Here is a 20,024-nt window from a genome sequence, read left to right as displayed (position 1 = left end):
GAGAGCACGGCTCCTATCCCAGCCTCGGACGCGTCCACCTCCACCCTGAACCCCAAAGAAGGAGCCAGATGCGCCAGCATGGGAGCCGAGGTAAACAGAGCCCGTAGGTGACCAAAAGCCCTGTCCGCCTCAGCTGACCACTGCAAACGCACCGGGCCCCACTTTAGCAGTGAGGTAATGGGAGCCACTACCTGACCAAAACCCCGGATAAACCTCATGTAGTAATTGGCAAATCCTAAAAAACGCTGCACCTCCTTTACCGTGGTGGAAGTCGGACAATTACGCACGGCTGAAATGCGGTCACTCTCCATCTCCACCCCTGAGGTGGAAATGCGGTATCCTAGAAAGGAGACGGACTGCTGGAAGAACAGGCATTTCTCAGCCTTGACATACAGGTCATGCTCCAACAGTCGGCCAAGCACCTTGCACACCAAGGACACATGCTCGGCGCATGCAGCGGAGTATATCAGAATGTCATCGATATACACCACTACATCCTGCCCGTGCAGGTCCCTGAAAATCTTGTCCACAAAGGCTTGGAAGACTGACGGAGCATTCATCAACCCATACGGCATGACGAGATACTCATAATACCCTGAGGTGGTACTGAACGCTGTCTTCCACTCGTCTCCCTCCCGGATATGCAACAAGTTGTATGCGCTCCTGAGATCTAGTTTAGTGAAGAAGCGCGCCCCGTGCATTGACTCAATCGCTGTGGCTATGTGAGGTAGCGGGTAACTGTACTTCACAGTGATCTGGTTAAGGGCTCAATAGTCAATACACGGGCGCACAACTCCCTCCTTCTTCTTCACAAAAAAGAAACTCGAGGAGGCAGGTAAAGTGGAGGACCGACTGTACCCCTGAAGCAGGGATTCGGAGACTTATGTCTCCATAGCCGCCGTCTCCGCCTGTGACAGGGGATACACGTGACTCCTAGGAAGTGTGGCGTCTACCTGGAGGTTTATCACACAATCCCCCCGACGATGGGGTGGTAATTGAGTCGCCTTCTTCTTAGAGAAAGCGAGAGCCAAATCTGAATATTCGGGGGGAATGCGCACGGTGGAGACCTGGTCTGGACTTTTCACCGTAGTAGCACCAACGGAAACCCCTAAACACCTCCCCAAGCACTCTCGGGACCACCCCGTGAGAGCCCTCCGTTGCCATGAAACAGTGGGGTCATGACAGGGTAACCAGGGTAGGCCTACCACCACGGGAAACTCAGGAGAGTCAATGAGGAAGAGAATGTTTCTCTCCTTGTGACCCCCCCGCGTCACCATGCCCAGGAGAGCGGTTGGCTCCCTAATTAAACCTGGCCCTATTTGTTGACTGTCTAAGGCGTGAACTGGGAAGGGTTTAGCCACTGGAACAATGGGGATCCCTAAACTATGGGCAAATGATCTGTCTAGGAAATTCCCAGCCACGCCTGAATCGACGAGCTCCTTATGCTGGGAATGCGGGGAAAACTCAGGAAAGTTAACTTGCAAAAACAGGTGGGCAACAGAGGGCCTTGGATGAGAATGGTGCAGGCTCACCTGGGGTGATGCCAGAGTGCGCAAGACCTGCTGCCTCGACCCCCAGAGGAACCAACCCGACACCGACCGGCAGTGTGCTCTCTGAGGCCACAGATGGCGCACGTGAAGGCCACTCCTCTGGTCTCCCTGAGCGCAGCACCTCCCAGCTCCATAGGCACCGGAGCAGTGGTGCTGGGAGATGGAACCGACAGAGCTGCATCTGAACGTCCGCGGGTGGCCAGCAGGTTATCCAGCCGGATGGACAGGTCCACCAGCTGATCAAACGTGAGGGCGGTGTCCCTGCAGGCCAACTCCCGACAGACATCCTAGCGTAGGCTGCAGCGAATGTGGTCGATCAGGGCCCTGTCGTTCCATCCCCTCCGGTGGCCAGGGTCCGAAAGTCCAAGGCGAACTCCTGGGCGATTCTCGTACCCTGCCTCAGGTAGACAAGACGTTCACCCGCCGCTCTACCCTTGGGCGGGTGAACTCCTCAAATTGGACCAGCGCCACATCTCCTTATACCCACACGGCGTTGGCCCACTCCAGGGCTCTCCCCGAGAGGCACGAGACGAGGGCGGACACCCTCTCACGTCCCGAAGGAGCCGGGTAGACGGTCGCCAGATACAGTTCCAGCTGTAGCAGGAACCCCTGGCAGCGTGCCGCCATCCCATCAAACTCCCCGGGAAGGGCGAGACGAATCCCACTGGGACCGGATACAAAAGAGGCGAGTAGTGGAGACCCCTGTTGTGCTGGGGAGGGCGCTGGAGGGACTCCCTGTCTCTCTCAGCGGTCCATTGTCTGGACGACGTGGTCCATGACGGTGCCGAGATGGTGGAGCATCGCCGTGTGCTCCCGGAAGCGCTCCTCGACCCCTACAACAGGGGTACCTGCTCCTGCTCCCTCCATAAGGGGTGTGGAATTCTGTCACGATGTGCGCAACTGGTTGAAGGTAAGTTAGGTGCAGGAGAGCAGAGATGGGTGATAACAGGCACACTTTATTCATGCCCAAGGAAAACAGCGATAATGCCCAAAGTACACAAACGGTACAATAAACAAACCATAAGGGTCAAACACATACCCGGCGCAAACCAGCCTGATGCGAACCACACGTAACACGTGACTTCAGCGGAGGTCGTGACAGTGGAGGCGGCTTCTGGTAGAGAAATGAACTTTATATTATCTGGCAATAGCTCTAGTGGATATTCCTGCAGTCAGCATGCCAATTGCTTCTGTGGCATTGTGTTGAGTGACAAAACTGCACATTTTAGAGTGGCCTTTGATAATCCCCAGCACAAGGTGCACCTGTGCAATGATCATGCTGTTTAATCAGCTTCTTGATATGCTACACCTGGATTATGTTGGCAAAGGAGAAATGCTCACCAACAGGGATGTAAACCTTTTTGGGAAATAAGTTTGTGTGTATGGAACATTTCTGGGATCTTTTATTTAAGCTCATGAAACGTGGGACCACATCTTGTGTTTATGGTTTTGTTCAGCATAATAATAATAATAAATAGCAATACATCATCATGAGAAGCCTAGCTATAGCTCGCGAGCTCAACCAATAGTGGCCAAGTCTTTGAGTGCATGCATCCTCCAAAGATGGAGAGGGAGAGTTTGTGGCTTGATTAGAGGAAGGTGGTCAGGGAGATGGTTGATTAAAATGTCTGGTGACGATATTGTTGTACGCTACTCTGGGAACCTGCCTGAGGCGTGTAGCTCACAACACACAGATCAAAGTAGTAGCCAGTCGTCCTCACTACAGGTCTTCTGCCTCAGCACTGCATTCCTCTGATGTATCTCCCATTCATCTCAAGCTTCAGGTGACTCCTCAAATGATGTTCTCAGAAGATCAGGAACCAGCAGCCAGGTGAAATGAAAAGCTGGTACTGTGTCCAGATGCATCATTTAAACAAAAACATTAGCCAGCTAGCTAGCTAGCTGCCAAAAAGAGTTGACCTGCCAGTCAATCTATAAATCTGTGGGTTAAAACCAACAGGTATGTAATAACAACTCATTGTTATCAAAAATAAAATAGCTGATTTAAAACAGCCATTAAAAACACTTAATAACTACATGTACATATATATATTGGAGCTCTCTGCTTAGGCTGCTACTAGGGTGTCATGGCAACTATACATTTGTGATGCATGTGGCCTGACAAGATCCATAAGAGTCCTAACATGCTCTCAGTTCCTGGTCATAATATGTATAGTGCAAGACAGTGGATGCTGGTAAAAGGAGGATGGCCCAAAGTAATGGCTGGAATGGTATACCAATTCATTCATTCCTTTCACGCCATTACAATGAGCCCTTCCTCCGATTTAAAGTGACTTGGGTCTCCAATGGTATGATATATGGGTAGCTTTTTAGATTTTCGCTCACTCTCTCTGGGTGTCTTTTTATTTCTTTATATTTAGTGTAAATATAAAGATCAGCTTTAATTTTGCAGATAGACGGTGGGTTCTATCAATGTAATTGTTTGTATGTATATATATATATATATATATATATTCCTATATATATATATATATATCATTTTTTGTATATATATATATATATTTATTTATATATATATAAAACACTACCCCCATCCGGTAATTAGAGCAAACTAATGGACAACAATACTTAAGCTTCTACTTCCAGCTAATACATAGTATACAGTATACCTTTTACAGACACGGTACACTGACATGGTGATTGTACATTCGTCATCTCTTTATTATTATTATTTTATTTTATTCCACCCTTCAGCAACCTTCAACCCCTCCCATCTATCAAAACAAAATTTCAGCTACCTTCAACCCCTTCCGTCTATCAAAACAAGTGATCTAATGATTCTGTCTCTTCACAGCAAAATCTGCAGAGCTGTGATAGTTGTATCCCCCATATATACATAACATTTTATAACAATAATAATAATCTTCTATAGTAATTTAAATTTAAAAACTCAACGTTTTGAATTCAGCGTTGTTTTGTGTATCAGTTTTGTATCAGTTCAACCCTGTGCCATAGAATCGGCACATCAAAAATCTCTTCCCGGCTTTTTTGCAACAGGTATGCCACAGCTGTAAATATGTTGGTCAGTAAATGGAAGGCCTACCTTTCTATCCACATGTTGCTCTTTGGCGGAGTGGATCTTGACGTGTTTTCGTAGAGAGCTGGGGTCTGTGTAGCGTTTGGTGCAGCCAGGGATCTGACATGCGTACGGTTTCTATAGAACATAACAAATATATGATAAGTACATGATAAGTATATGATTCAAAGCAACTATTTATTCTATAATAACAGCGCAATGAAACCCACAACCACGAGTTAAAGAAACCTAACATTGCTATATTGATTCATATAAAACCACAAGAACATGTATGCATTAGGCATTTGATTATTTTGCAAAATAATACGAAAAAAAATCAAGAACAAAAATGCAGACACAACAGGAATGAAATCTGATGAAATAAGAAAGCAAAAATAGACTCCTACCTTTCAGCTGAGAATACACAGAGTAACTGAAGAAATTGAAGGCAAGAGAAGGAATATGAAAGAGAGAGAAGAGACAATTCGAAGGAGTTCAGTTTTTCTCAATTTTTGAAGTAGCCTACTACAAGAAACCAAATATAAAGCAGCATTTCAGTGCTCCAAAGATGACATTATTTATAAGGTTTATAAAGGTCTAGTAAAGTTAAAGTGCAAACTGCACCAAAAGATGTGAGGGGCACTAAACGTGATCATCAAAGCAACATCACTACAGCAGTGTCATTACATGTCCTCATCTTCACACAATATTAGCAAAGAAAATACTGCATGTAGCCCCTTGATAGAGATTTTCCCCTTGTTTTTTCTCTCTCTGTACAGTGGAATATAAGGCAGCCTTTAAAGTGAAAGGCGATACGCCTCTTTATTAGCTCTCAGTTCGTACCTCGCTTTTTTGCTAAATAACACGTTATTCCAAGCCGCTCTCAGCACCACTAATCTCCGTCCTGTTTGTTATTCCTACGCAACGCTGCCCCAACACAGACCCTCAAGTGGAGAAAAGAGCGAGAGAGAAAAAAAACAAGAAAACTTCTGTCTAGTATAAATATCATTACAGTTTAACATTATTTTTTCACTAAAGTGCTTTTGGCAGGGTGGCAGGCGGCGAAATTAGACTCTCGGCATGGCGCTAATGCGCGGCCATCAGCTTCTGGGATGGCTGTGTAATTGGCAGTGTGTATACATACATACGGTAGTGAGGCTGGGTGGCTCAAGGCCTGTGGACTCTGATACAGTAAGACGTTGGAGGAGTGACAGACAGGACAAGTGAGTAGTGGCTGACTCAGGCGTTCCTTTCCTTTATACACAGCCATTGCTTTCCCCTCTGTAGCAGAGAGACAAGTCTGAGACAGAACACTCCCCTCTAAACTAACGGCTGGTTATTTGACTTACCGTGACTCGCGTCAGACTAATGCCGCGTTCAGAACAACTGGGAACTCGGGGAAAAAACGAGGTCAAATCATAACGTCAGTGATCTTAAGGTCGGAAAGTCGGAGCTCTAGAAAGAGGCCTGATTTCCCAACTTGGAATTCTTAGTTGGATGACCGTTCAAAAGAAATCGTTTTTTTCCCAAGCTCCCAGTTGTTTTGAACGCGGCATAATGCTTGGGATATTTAAATGATGCGTAGCATGTCGTGCCACCGGAGGGACGGAGTGTGGGGTGATTGAGAATGGAGGTTTCAAAAATGTGTATGTTTATTTCACCTTTATTTAACCAGGTGGGCTAGTTGAGAACAAGTTCTCATTTACAACTGCGACCTGGCCAAGATAAAGCAAAGCAGTGCGACACAAACAACAACACAGTTACACATGGAATAAACAAACATACAGTCAATAATACAATAGAAAAAGTATATATACAGTGTGTGCAAATGAGGTAGGATAAGGAAGGTAAGGCAATAAGTAGATCATAGTTGCGAAATAATTGCAATATAGCAACTAAACACTGGAGATATAGATGTGCAGAAGATGAATGTGCAAGTAGAACTGTGATAATGTCAAGAGATGGAAAGGGCATTTAAGCTTGGTAATAGGCACTAACGCTTTAATGTGTACAATTCTTCCAATGATGTGAGTAGCAGCATCAAATATCCTAAACCAAAAAGTTTGATACTTCTCTATGGATGCCTCAACATACACTCTAACCAGGGTTGGACATGTGGTGCTCAGCACTTCTATAACAAACCAGATCACCTCTTGCCCTTTGTGCTGTTGTTTATGCCCAATAATGTTTGTACCAAGTTTTGTGCTGCTACCATGTTGTGCTGCTGCTAAGTTGTGTTGCTACCATGTTATTGTGATGTTGTGTTGCTATTATGCTGTGTTTTCATGTGTTGCTGCCATGCTATGTTGTTGTCTTAGGTCTCTCTTTATGTCGTGTTGTGTTGTCTCTTGTCATGATGTGTGTTTTGTCCCATATTTTTACTTTATTTAATATTTTTAATCCCAGCCCACATCCCCGCAGCAGGCCTTTTGCCTTTTGGTAGGCCATCATTGTAAATAAGAATTTGTTCTTAACTGACTTGCCTAGTTAAATAAAGGTTAAATACATATTTTCTTAAAGAGTTCAAACATCAACATCACCCCATTCCACTTCTTTTAGGGCACCTGTAAGTGTTCATGACTGGATAGAACCATGACTCTAACCCTTTCTAATAGACATGATCTATGATCTACAGCAGAGAGGCCGTGGGAGTAGAGGAGAGTAGAACCAGTGGAGACTGTCTCCATGTGTGCTGACCGTGTCTAGGTGAGTACGCTGGTGCTTGGCCCGGTCGCTGGAGTTGCTGAAAGCTTTCTGGCAGCCGGGGTGCTGGCACAGGTAGGGCTTCTCCCCCGTGTGGCTCCGTAGATGTATCTTCAGGTTCTCCAGGCGGGAAAAGGCCTTGTTGCAGCCCTCAAACTGTTAGGAGAGGATAGTTGGATAGACACACACACGAGAACATACACACACACACACACACACACACACACACACACACACACACACACACACACACACACACACACACACACACACACACACACACACACACACACACACACACAGGAAAGCAGGAAAACACAGAGAGAAAGAGACAGAGGGAGAGAGGATGGAGAGGATGAGAGACAGGGGAAGAAAAGTAGATCAATATGAGATGAAGGCGGTACAGTACAGTAGTACAGTACAGTAAACAGTAGTAAAGTACAGTACAGTAAACAGTGGTACAGTACAGTACATTATAGTACAGTGAACAGTAGTAAAGTACAGTACAGTAAACAGTGGTACAGTACATTATAGTACAGTGAACAGTAGTAAAGTACAGTACAGTAAACAGTGGTACAGCACAGTAAACAGTGGTACAGTACAGTACATTATAGTTCAGTAAACAGAAGTACAGTAAACTGTGGTACAGTACAGTACATTATAGTACAGTAAATAGTAGTAAAGTACAGTACAGTAAACAGTGGTACAGTACAGTACATTATAGTACAGTAAACAGTAGTAAAGTACAGTACAGTAAACAGTGGTACAGTACAGTACAGTAAACAGTGGTACAGTAGAGTACATTATAGTACAGTAAACAGTAGTAAAGTACAGTACAGTAAACAGTGGTACAGTACAATACATTATAGTACTGTGAACAGTAGTAAAGTACAGTACAGTAAACAGTGGTACAGCACAGTAAACAGTGGTACAGTACAGTACATTATAGTTCAGTAAACAGAAGTACAGTAAACTGTGGTACAGTACAATAAACTGTGGTACAGTACAGTAAACAGCAGTCCATTACAGTACAGTAAACAGCAGTACAGTACAGTAAACCATGGTACAGACATGCCCCAAGAGGTTTCTTAACAGTCCCCAAGTCCAGAACAGACTATGGGAGTACACAGTACTACATAGAGCCATGACTACATGGAACTCTATTCCACATCAAGTAACTGACGCAAGCAGTAAAATTTGATTTAAAAAACAGATAAAAAACACCTTATGGAACAGTGGGGACTGTGAAGCCTCACAAACATTGGCACACACACACACACACACACACACACACACACACACACACACACACACACACACACACACACACACACACACACACACACACACACACACACACACACACACACACACACACACACACACACACACACACACACAATAACATACTCACTATACATACACATCTGTTTAGTACTGTAGATATGTGGTAGTGGTGGAGTAGGGGCCTGAGGGCACACAGTGTGTTGTGAAATCTGTGAATGTATTGTAACGTTTTAAAATTGTATAAACAGCCTTAATTTTGCTGGACCCCAGGAAGAGTAGCTGCTGCTTTGGCAGCAGCTAATGGGAATCCATAATAAATACAATACAACACAGTACAGTACAGTACAGTAAAGGGTAGTAAAGTATAGTAAACAGTAGAACAGTACAGTACAGTAAACAGTAGTACAGTATAGTAAACAGTAGAACAGTACAGTAAACAGTAGAACAATACAGTAAACAGTGGTACAGTACAGTAAACAGTAGAACAGTACAGTAAACAGTAGAACAGTACAGTACAGTAAACAGTGGTACAGTATAGTAAAGAGTAGAACAGTACAGTAAACAGTAGAACAGTACAGTAAACAGTAGAACAGTACAGTACAGTAAACAGTGGTACAGTACAGTAAAGTACAGTAAACAGTGGTACAGTACAGTAAACAGTAGTACAGTACAGTAAAAATTTGTACAGTACAGTAAACAGTCTACAGTACATTATAGTACAGTAAACAGTAGTATAGTACAGTACAGTAAACAATGGTACAGTACAATAAACAGTGGTACAGTACATTATAGTACAGTAAACAGTAGTACAGTACAGTAAACAGTAGTACAGGACAGTAAACAGTAGAACAGTACAATAAACAGTAGTGCAGTAAACAGTAGAACAGTACAGTACAGTAAACAGTGGTATAGTATAGTAAACAGTAGAACAGTACAGTACAGTAAACAGAGGTACAGTACATTATAGTACAGTAAACAGTAGTATAGTACAGTAAACAATGGTACAGTACAGTAAACAGTGGTACAGTACATTATAGTACAGTAAACAGTAGAACAGTACAGTAAACAGTAGTACAGTACAGTAAACAGTAGAACAGTACAATAAACAGTAGTACAGTAAACTGTAGAACAGTACAGTACAGTACAGTCAACAGTGGTACAGTACAGTCAACAGTGGTACGGTATAGTAAACAGTAGAACAGTACAATAAACAGTAGAACAGTACAGTACAGTAAATAATGGTACAGTACATTATAGTACAGTAAACAGTGGTTCAGTACAGTAAACAATCGTACAGTAGACACCACTGGTGTCCCCCAGGGCTCTGTTCTAGGCCCTCTCCTATTCTCGCTATACACCAAGTCACTTGGCTCTGTCATAACCTCACATGGTCTCTCCTATCATTGCTATGCAGACGACACACAATTAATCTTCTCCTTTCCCCCTTCTGATGACCAGGTGGCGAATCGCATCTCTGCATGTCTGGCAGACATATCAGTGTGGATGACGGATCACCACCTCAAGCTGAACCTCGGCAAGACGGAGCTGCTCTTCCTCCCGGGGAAGGACTGCCCTTTCCATGATCTCGCCATCACGGTTGACAACTCCATTGTGTCCTCCTCCCAGAGCGCTAAGAACCTTGGCGTGATCCTGGACAACACCCTGTCGTTCTCAACCAACATCATGGCGGTGGCCCGTTCCTGTAGGTTCATGCTCTACAACATCCGCAGAGTACGACCCTGCCTCACACAGGAAGCGGCGCAGGTCCTAATCCAGGCACTTGTCATCTCCCGTCTGGATTACTGCAACTCGCTGTTGGCTGGGCTCCCTGCCTGTGCCATTAAACCCCTACAACTCATCCAGAACGCCGCAGCCCGTCTGGTGTTCAACCTTCCCAAGTTCTCTCACGTCACCCCGCTCCTCCGCTCTCTCCACTGGCTTCCAGTTGAAGCTCGCATCCGCTACAAGACCATGGTGCTTGCCTACGGAGCTGTGAGGGGAACGGCACCGCAGTACCTCCAGGCTCTGATCAGGCCCTACACCCAAACAAGGACACTGCGTTCATCCACCTCTGGCCTGCTCGCCTCCCTACCATTGAGGAAGTACAGTTCCCGCTCAGCCCAGTCAAAACTGTTCGCTGCTCTGGCCCCCCAATGGTGGAACAAACTCCCTCACGACGCCAGGACAGCGGAGTCAATCACCACCTTCCGGAGACACCTGAAACCCCACCTCTTCAAGGAATACCTAGGATAGGATAAGTAATCCTTCTCACCACCCCCCCCTTAATGATTTAGATGCACTATTGTAAAGTGGCTGTTCCACTGGATGTCAGAAGGTGAATTCACCAATTTGTAAGTCGCTCAGTAGTACAGTACAGTAAACAATGGTACAGTACAGTACATTATAGTGCAGTAAACAGTGGTACAGTACAGTACACAATGGTACAGTACATTATAGTACAGTAGAACAGTACTATAAACAGTGGTACAGTACATTATAGTACAGTAAACAGTAGAACAGTACAGTAAACAATGGTACAGTACAGTAAACAATGGTACAGTACAGTACATTAGAGTACAGTAAACAGTAGTACAGTAGAGTAAACAATGGTACAGTACAGTAAACAATCATACAGTACAGTAAACAGTAGTACAGTACATTATAGTACAGTAAACAGTAGAACAGTACAGTAAACAATGGTACAGTACATTATAGTACAGTAAACAGTAGTACAGTAGAGTAAACAATGGTACAGTACAGTAAACAATGGTACAGTACATTATAGTACAGTAAACAGTAGTGCAGTAGAGTAAACAATGGTACAGCACAGTACATTATAGTACAGTAAACAGTAGAACAGTACAGTAAACAGTAGTACAGTACAGTAAACAGTAGAACAGTACAGTACAGTAAACAGTGGTACAGTACATTATAGTACAGTAAACAGTAGCATAGTACAGTAAACAGTAGTACAGTACAGTAAACAGTAGAACAGTACAATAAACAGTAGTACAGTAAACAGTAGAACAGTACAGTACAGTCAACAGTGGTACAGTAAACAGTAGTACAGTATAGTAAACAGTAGAACAGTACAGTGAACTGTACAGTACAGTAAACAGTGGTACAGTACAGTAAACAGTGGTACAGTATAGTACACAGTAGAACAGTACAGTAAACAGTAGAACAGTACAGTACAGTAAACAATGGTACAGTACATTATAGTACAGTAAACAGTGGTACAGTACAGTAAACAATCTTACAGTAAACAGTAGTACAGTACAGTAAACAATGGTACAGTACATTAGTGCAGTAAACAGTGGTACAGTACAGTAAACAATGGTACAGTACATTATAGTACAGTAAACAGTAGTACAGTACAATACAGTAGACAATCGTACAGTACAGTAAACAGTCTACATTACATTATAGTGCAGTAAACGGTAGTATAGTACAGTACAGTAAACAATTGTACAGTACAGGAAACAGTGGTACAGTACAGTACATTATAGTACAGTAAAGAGTAGAACAGTACAGTAAACAGTGGTACAGTACATTATAGTACAGTAAACAGTAGAACAGTACAGTAAACAATGGTACAGTACATTATAGTACAGTAAACAATGGTACAGTACAGTACATTATAGTACAGTAAACAATAGTACAGTACAGTACATTAGAGTACAGTAAACAGTAGTACAGTAGAGTAAACAATGGTACAGTACAGTAAACAATGGTACAGTACGATACATTATAGTACAGTAAACAGTAGTACAGTACAGTATATTAGAGTACAGTAAACAGTAGAACAGTACAGTAAACAATGGTACAGTACAGTACATTATAGTACAGTAGAGTAAACAGTAGTACAGTACATTATAGTACAGTAAACAGTAAAACAGTACAGTTAACAGTAGTACAGTAAACAATGGTACAGTACAGTACATTATAGTACAGCAAACAGTAGTAGAGTACAGTAAACAATGGTACAGTACAGTAAACAATGGTACAGTACAGTAAACTGGTACAGTACAGTACATTATAGTACAGTAAACAGTAGAACAGTACAGTAAACAGTAGAACAGTACAGTACAGTAAACTGTGGTACAGTACAGTACAGTAAACAGTGGTACAGTACAGTAAACAGTAGTACTGTATAGTAAACAATGGTACAGTACAGTACATTATAGTACAGTCAACAGTGGTACAGTACAGTAAACAGTGGTACAGTATATTATAGTACAGTAAACAGTAGTACAGTAAACAGTCTACATTGCATTATAGTACAGTAAACAGTAGTACAGTACAGTAAACAATCGTACAGTACAGTAAACAGTAGTACAGTACATTATAGTACAGTAAACAGTAGAACAGTACAGTAAACAATGGTACAGTACATTATAGTACAGTAAACAGTAGTACAGTAGAGTAAACAATGGTACAGTACAGTAAACAATGGTACAGTACATTATAGTACAGTAAACAGTAGTGCAGTAGAGTAAACAATGGTACAGCACAGTAAATAATGGTACAGTACAGTAAACAATGGTACAGTACAGTACATTATAGTGCAGTAAACAGTAGAACAGTACAGTTAACAATAGTACAGTAAACAATGGCACAGTACAGTACAGTTAACAGTAGTACAGTAAACAGTGGTACAGTACAGTAAACAGTAGAACAGTACAGTACAGTAAACAGTGGTACAGTACATTATAGTACAGTAAACAGTAGTACAGTAGAGTAAACAATGGTACAGTACAGTAAACAGTGGTACAGCACATTAAACAGTGGTACAGTACAGTAAACAGTAGAACAGTACAGTACAGTAAACAGTGGTACAGTACATTATAGTACAGTAAACAGTAGTACAGTAGAGTAAACAATGGTACAGTACAGTAAACAGTGGTACAGCACATTAAACAGTAATACAGTGCAGTACAGCACAGTAAACAGTGGTATCGTAAACAATGCTAAAGTACAGTAGACATATCCCGCTCGGTTAATCCACCTTAACTATTCACAGTGACACGCGGCAATGGTCAGCCTGACATCAATATCAGTCAAGGCTGCCATGGATGGCCCACACAATGTGAGGCTTTGGAGCCACTGAGGAGCATTGCATCAAGGCCCTTTCCTGTACAATCACTTACCTGTTACCTTAGCTGAGGGCTTTGCCGGCCCCTAACCCTAACTTGTTACACTATCTGAGGGCTCTGCCCTGACCCTAACCCTAACCTATTCTCAATCTGAGGGCTCTACTGGCCCCGCCTACCTCTGCCGGCCCCACCTACCCGATCAGGGGTGAGAAAAGTACAAACACACACACACACACGTTGTATGTGTGTGCACGTGCACTGGGGAAGGTTGGGGAGTGTTGGGTTACACCCAAGGAGAGAGACACCATTCTTCTAATGGGACTTCAGTCCTGATCTGGGCTCAACGTTCTTACATGGGCTCTTCTATTCACTCACGGCTAGGACAGACAGGGCCCTACAGTATATTCACAGCTAGGAAAGAAAGGGACCTGTATTCACAGCTAGGAAAGACAGGACCCTCTATTCACAGCTAGGACAGACAGGGCCCTCTATTCACAGCTAGGACAGTCAGGTCCCTCTATTCACTCACAGCTAGGGCTGTTTTGAGACAGGTGCATGATAATGGTCCATTCTAAATCAAAACAAATTTCACACATTTATTATTTAGTATATGGTAAAGACAAGATTAAATCAACAATAGTTTGATGGGGACAATATTAGCCTCTAATTTGTGAATTATATATTATCACTTGTGAATGATGCCCAGCATAAGAAACTGACTATTTTTTGCGCCTTTTCGAATCATAGTTGCACACCTCATGTAGGCTAACCCATAGGCCTATATGTTTTCAAATCAAATCAAATTTTATTGGTCACATACACATATTTAGCAGATGTTATTGCATGTGTAGTGAAAGGCTTATGTTCCTAGCTCGAACAGTGCAGTAATATCTAACAATTCATAACAATACACACACATCTAAAGTAAAATAATAGAGTTAAATATTAGGATGAGCAATGTCGGATTGGCATTGACTTAAATACAGTAGAATTGAGCACAGTAAATAAATATTAAATTAGTAAAGCAGTATGTAAACATTGACTAGTGTAAACATTGACTATTAAATTGACTAGTGTTCCATTATTAAAGTGACCAGTGATTCTATGTACAGTACCAGTCAAAAGGTTGGGCACACCTACTCATTCAAGGGTCTTTATTTTTACTATTTTCTACATCGTAAAGTAATAGTGAAGACATCAAAACTATGAAGTAACACATATTGAATCATGTTGTACCCAAAAAAGTGTTAAACAAATCAAAATATATTTTATACTTGAGATTCTTCAAAGTAGCCACCTTTGCCTTGATGACAGCTTTGCACTCTCTTGACATTCTCTCAACCAGCTTCACCTGGAATGCTTTTCCAACCGTCTTGAAGGAGTTCCCACATATGCTAAGCACTTGTTGGCTGCTTTTCCTTCACTCTGCGGTCCGACTCATCCCAAACCATCTGAATTTGGTTGAGGTCGGGGGATTGTGGAGGCCAGGTCATCTAATGCAGCACTCCATCACTCTCTGTCTTGGTCAAATAGCCCTTACACAGTTCCCACTGTGAAGCTTTTAGGAGGTGTGATGGTGTGGGGGTGCTTTGCTGGTGACACTGTCAGTTATTTATTTAGAATTCAATGCACACTTAACCAACATGGCTGCTGCAGCATTCTGCAGCAATTTGCCATCCCATCTGGTTTGCGCTTAGTGGGACTATCAAGGAAGGACTGATTCATGTAGTCTCCTCTGAACAGTTGATGTTGAGATGTGTCTGTTACTTGAACTCAGTGAAGCATTTATTTGGGCTACAATCTGAGGTGCAGTTAACTTGAATGAACTTATCCTCTGCAGCAGAGGTAACTCTCAGGTCTTCCTTTCCTATGGTGGTCCTCATGAGAACCAGTTTCATCATAGGGCTTGATGTTTTTCGCGACTGCACTTGAAGAAACTTTCAAAGATCTTGACATTTTCTGGATTGACTGACCTTCATGTCTTATAGTAATGATGGACTGTCATTTGTCTTTGCTTTTTGAGCTTTTCTTGACATAATATGGACTTGTTATTTTACCAAATAGGGCTATCTTCTATGTACCACCCCTACCTTGTCACAACACCTGATTGGCTCAAACGCATAGAAAGGGAAAGAAATTCCACAAATTAACTTTTAACAAAGAACACCTGTTAATTGAAATGCATTCCAGGTGAAGCTGTTTGAGAGAATGCCAAGCTTGCGCAAAGCTGTCATTAAGGCAAAATGTGGATACTTTAAAGAATCTCAAATATAAAATAGATTTTGATTTGTTTCAAACTTTTTTGGTTACTACATGATTCCATATGTATTATTTCACTATTTTTCTACAATGTAGAAAATAGTAAAAATAAAGAAAAACCCTGGAATGAGCGGGTGTTTCCAGACTTTTGACTAGCAATGTGTATAGGGCAGCAGCCTCTAAGGTGCAGGGATGAGTAACCAGGTGGTAGCCGGCTAGTGATGGCCTTAAGATGGAAGCTGTTTGTCAGTCTCTTCTCCCAGCTTTGATGCACCTGTACTGACCTAACCTTCTGGATGATAGCGGGGTAAACAGGCCATGGCTCGGGTGGTTGATATCCTTGATGATCTTTTTGGACTTCCCGTGACATCGGGTGCTATAGGTGTCCTGGAGGGCAGGCAGTGTACCCCCTGTGTTGCATTGGGCAGCCAGACAAGATGCTCTCAATTGTCCATCTGTAAAGGTTTGTGAGGGTCTTAGGGGCCAAGACAAATTTCTTCAGCTTCCTGATGTTGAAGAGACGCTCTTGCGCCTTTTTCAGAACACTGTCTGTGTGGGTGGACCATTTCAGATCATCAGTGATGTGTATGCTGAGGAACTTTACGTTTTTCATCTTCTCCACTGAGGTCCCGTTGATGTGGATAGTTGCGTGCGCTCTCTGCTTTTTCCTGACGTCCACGAACAGCTCCTTAATTTTGTTGATGTTGAGGGAGAGGTTATTTTCCTGACACCACTCCGCCCTCACCTCCTCCCCTGTAGGATGACTGATTATTGTTGGTAATCAGGCCTTCAACTGTTGTGTTGTCTGCAAACCTGATGATTGAGTTGGAGGCGTGCGTGGCCAAGCAGTCATGGGTGAACAGGCAGTACAGGAGGGGGATAAGCACGCACCCTTGTGGGGCCCCTGTGTTGAGAATCAGCAAAGTAGAGGTGTTGTTTTCTACCTTCACCGCCTGGGGGCGCTCCATCAGGAAGTCCAGGACCCAGTTGCACAGGGCAGGGTTCATAGCCAGGGCCCCAAGCTTAATGATGCGTTTGGAGGATACTATGGTGTTGAAGGCTGAGCTATAGTCAATGAACAGCATTCTTACATAGGTATTCCTCTTGTCCATATGGGATAGGGCAGTGTGCAGTGAGATTGCGATTGCATCATCTGTGGATCTATTGGGGCGGTATGAAAATTGGAAGTGGGTCTAGAGTGTCAGGTAAGGTAGAGATGATATGATCCTTAATTAAACAGCCTCTAAAATCACTTCATGATGACAGAAGTGAGTGCTATGTGGCGATAGGTTGTTGATAAGGTTTGTATCACAACTAAAGTGGACAAATAACTTTAAAAAATTAAGCACATTAAGTTTCAAATTCGGGAAGATAATTTTCACCATAAAAATGCACCTTTATAATTAAAACATTACATGCATAATCGCATTTGCACTCACTTCCTGCTTATGGAACTTCCGTGCTTATGGTACTGCTATGTGCGCATTGCTGCGCTGGTAATGTGAAGAAAAAGCCTAATAGTTTATTAACATTTTAAGTTAAACATCTGTTGTGTCAGCAACATTTCCCCCCCAAAATGTTGGATGCTAGTGGTTGTATTAATTTGGGATCTATTGCATTCCACAACTGTCCCAGACTATGTTTGGAATATTTATTTCTTGCACAGAATAGAATAGGTCGACTTTTGTAGCATGGGGATAGTAGATTAACATAGGCTAGTGCTTCTGCTGTTCGTTAGGCCTACTCGTCTTGTTGGCTGATGAAAAGTAAATGTGTACAGTTCTTCCAATATCTTCAATATGCACCTTGGAATTGGATAGGGATGCACACAGTTGCGTCCCCGATGTGTCTGTCTTCACTTGTAGCCTGTGAGTAAGACTCTATCACCAGATGGAGAGCCATGAGAGTGAGATGCGCTTCAAAGCCTGTAGCACTCAGGGAGAAGGGCACAATGCAACACTCCAGGCCAAGGGCACAACGGCCACTAGCCGCACAATGTTTTTTTAGGGTACATTACGGTAACAAAGGGTATGCTGCTGTGAAATTTGAGGCATTATCAAGTGCTTGTCAAATTGTGAATGAGAGACTGATGAAGTGTGTACAGCCTGTGCAAAAAACAAAGCAGAGCTCATGACTTTCAAAGGACTTTTTTCAAATCATGCCAACGTTTGTAGAACAACGAAAGTAAGTTAAAATAATACCTTTAAATCACTGTATCACACCCGGCCATGATTGGAGTCCCATGGGGGGGGGGGCTGTGTAAGTATATAGGAGCACCTATTTCACCTATTTCTTTATTAACCTCTCAACACAGAATAACAGCATGTGCACACTCCTATTTCATTCAGCTTTGTTCAATTGTATTCATCATACTTTTAAATAATATAAAATAATGCCACAGAATTCTAAGCAAATCTTGTCTGCTAAATGAACTAGTGTAGCCCACAGCCATTTGGCATAGCCACATAAGGACCTCACATAAGGACAACTCAGAGTATGCTATTCTGTTCTTCTGAAATAGACTACATTTTCTTCATATCGTGCATCTTTGGACCTGTCTAAAATAAATACATGGATTTATTGTGAAGGTGTAGGCTATATTACATGTGATTCATTTGATTTCTTAAAATGTAGATGTTCCAAAGGTCTGCGTCAGTGGCTTGTAGACTATGTGTGGAAGCTATGAAATGCTAAACGGACTTATATTCACTCACATCTAGGACAGACAGGACACCATATTCACAGCTAGGGCAGACAGGACACCATATTCACAGCTAGGACAGTCAGGGCTCTCTACTCACAGGCCCTGATCCATTTAATAAGGGAGAAACCTAAGCCTGCCATGTAGAGGTGGGTCGAATGACCTGGTTTGTGTGTGTGTGTCTATGTGTAAGCGCTTTAAGCAGTCCACTTATCACAACAGAAACATGAGTCTCTATGGGGATGCTTAGAGCTTTTGTGGTGATGACTATGTGAGTCAGATGAGACCAAGGAATCTTCTGGTCTTGTATGTTGATGTTTGGATAGCGGGATCGTTTGTAAGTGCTTGAGGATCTTCTATGTCACATACGAAGGGACACACATGAACACACACACATACGAACACACACACATACACACAAACATACACAGTGTGGCAGTCAATCGCAATGCAGAGCGGGAAAGGAAACATTTCCCACAGAAACAGAGAACCAATGTTACGCCATCTGGTATGTAGTGTACGGTATAGTGTACATGTAGTGCACACTACATTTCACCATGTCATGAGATGGGTGGTCCATGATGCCCAGCCCACCCTGCTGCATCAACACAGGGCAGAGAAGTGTGCCTGCTCAGGCCCCCTCGACCTGAGGGCTTGGAAAACATCTAAAAGTGTCAGACCACACAATACAAACTGGAACTGTATTATTCTAGAGGCAGGGTCATCAAAATGTATAGGACTGAAAAGAGGAGGTGGAGTTTTAATCAAATCCCAGAGAAGAAGCCGTCTATACTGGCATGCCAGTCCTGACAGATATGTACCATGCTGACTCTTGAAATATGGGTCCGAACGATTGAGTTTAAAAACAAATACAGCCCTTATTGACGGGCCAAATGTATGTATTTATGCAGACGGGACATAATCAGTCTTTTATTGCTTTCTTAAGCGTAATACGAATTGAAGGCTAAATTAGAGTTATGGGTCTCTGGAGAAAGGTGTGATAATCGCGTAGAGACGGCTATTAGCGCACGAGGTCGGCTGGCAGTGAGTCACTGCCAGTGTCCCAAATGGCAGCCTATTTCCTACATAGTGCAGTACCAGGGGCCCCTACTACCACCGCTGGGCATGGGCACATTATTCACAAGACATTGGTTTACTGACTTAGAGCATTTACTGTGCATGGTCTAGTAGCTTGCTGAGAAGACGTTGGCAAAGTCTAAAGCAAGACTGGCTTGGGTTGAAGTTGTATAGCATACTTTTCTGTCGTGTGAGAGCTTTCAGATCTATTTTATAAGGAGCGAAAATAAATAACAAATAATTTTGTTATTTTTCAGAAAAATGGATGAGCCTAGAAGTAAAATAGGATGACAAGGAGGGAGGTATGGGTGGGG

The 20,024-nt window shown here is 42.9% G+C and overlaps 1 protein-coding gene across 1 annotated transcript in view; it reads right to left on the bottom strand.

The window, feature by feature from the left end:
• LOC135524735 (zinc finger protein GLIS1-like) overlaps positions 1–20,024 on the bottom strand; it is a 113,779-nt gene that overhangs the window by 38,137 nt on the left and 55,618 nt on the right. Inside the window, 2 exon segments of the mRNA XM_064952519.1 lie at positions 4,615–4,725; positions 7,285–7,446. Coding sequence (XP_064808591.1) covers positions 4,615–4,725; positions 7,285–7,446 — 273 coding nt within the window.

The sequence above is a fragment of the Oncorhynchus masou genome, chromosome 31 (genome assembly GCF_036934945.1).
Source record: "Oncorhynchus masou masou isolate Uvic2021 chromosome 31, UVic_Omas_1.1, whole genome shotgun sequence".
Classification (NCBI taxonomy): Eukaryota; Metazoa; Chordata; class Actinopteri; order Salmoniformes; family Salmonidae; genus Oncorhynchus; species Oncorhynchus masou.
Note: the sequence above shows the minus strand (reverse complement) of the source record. Positions and strands in the feature narration are given on the sequence as shown.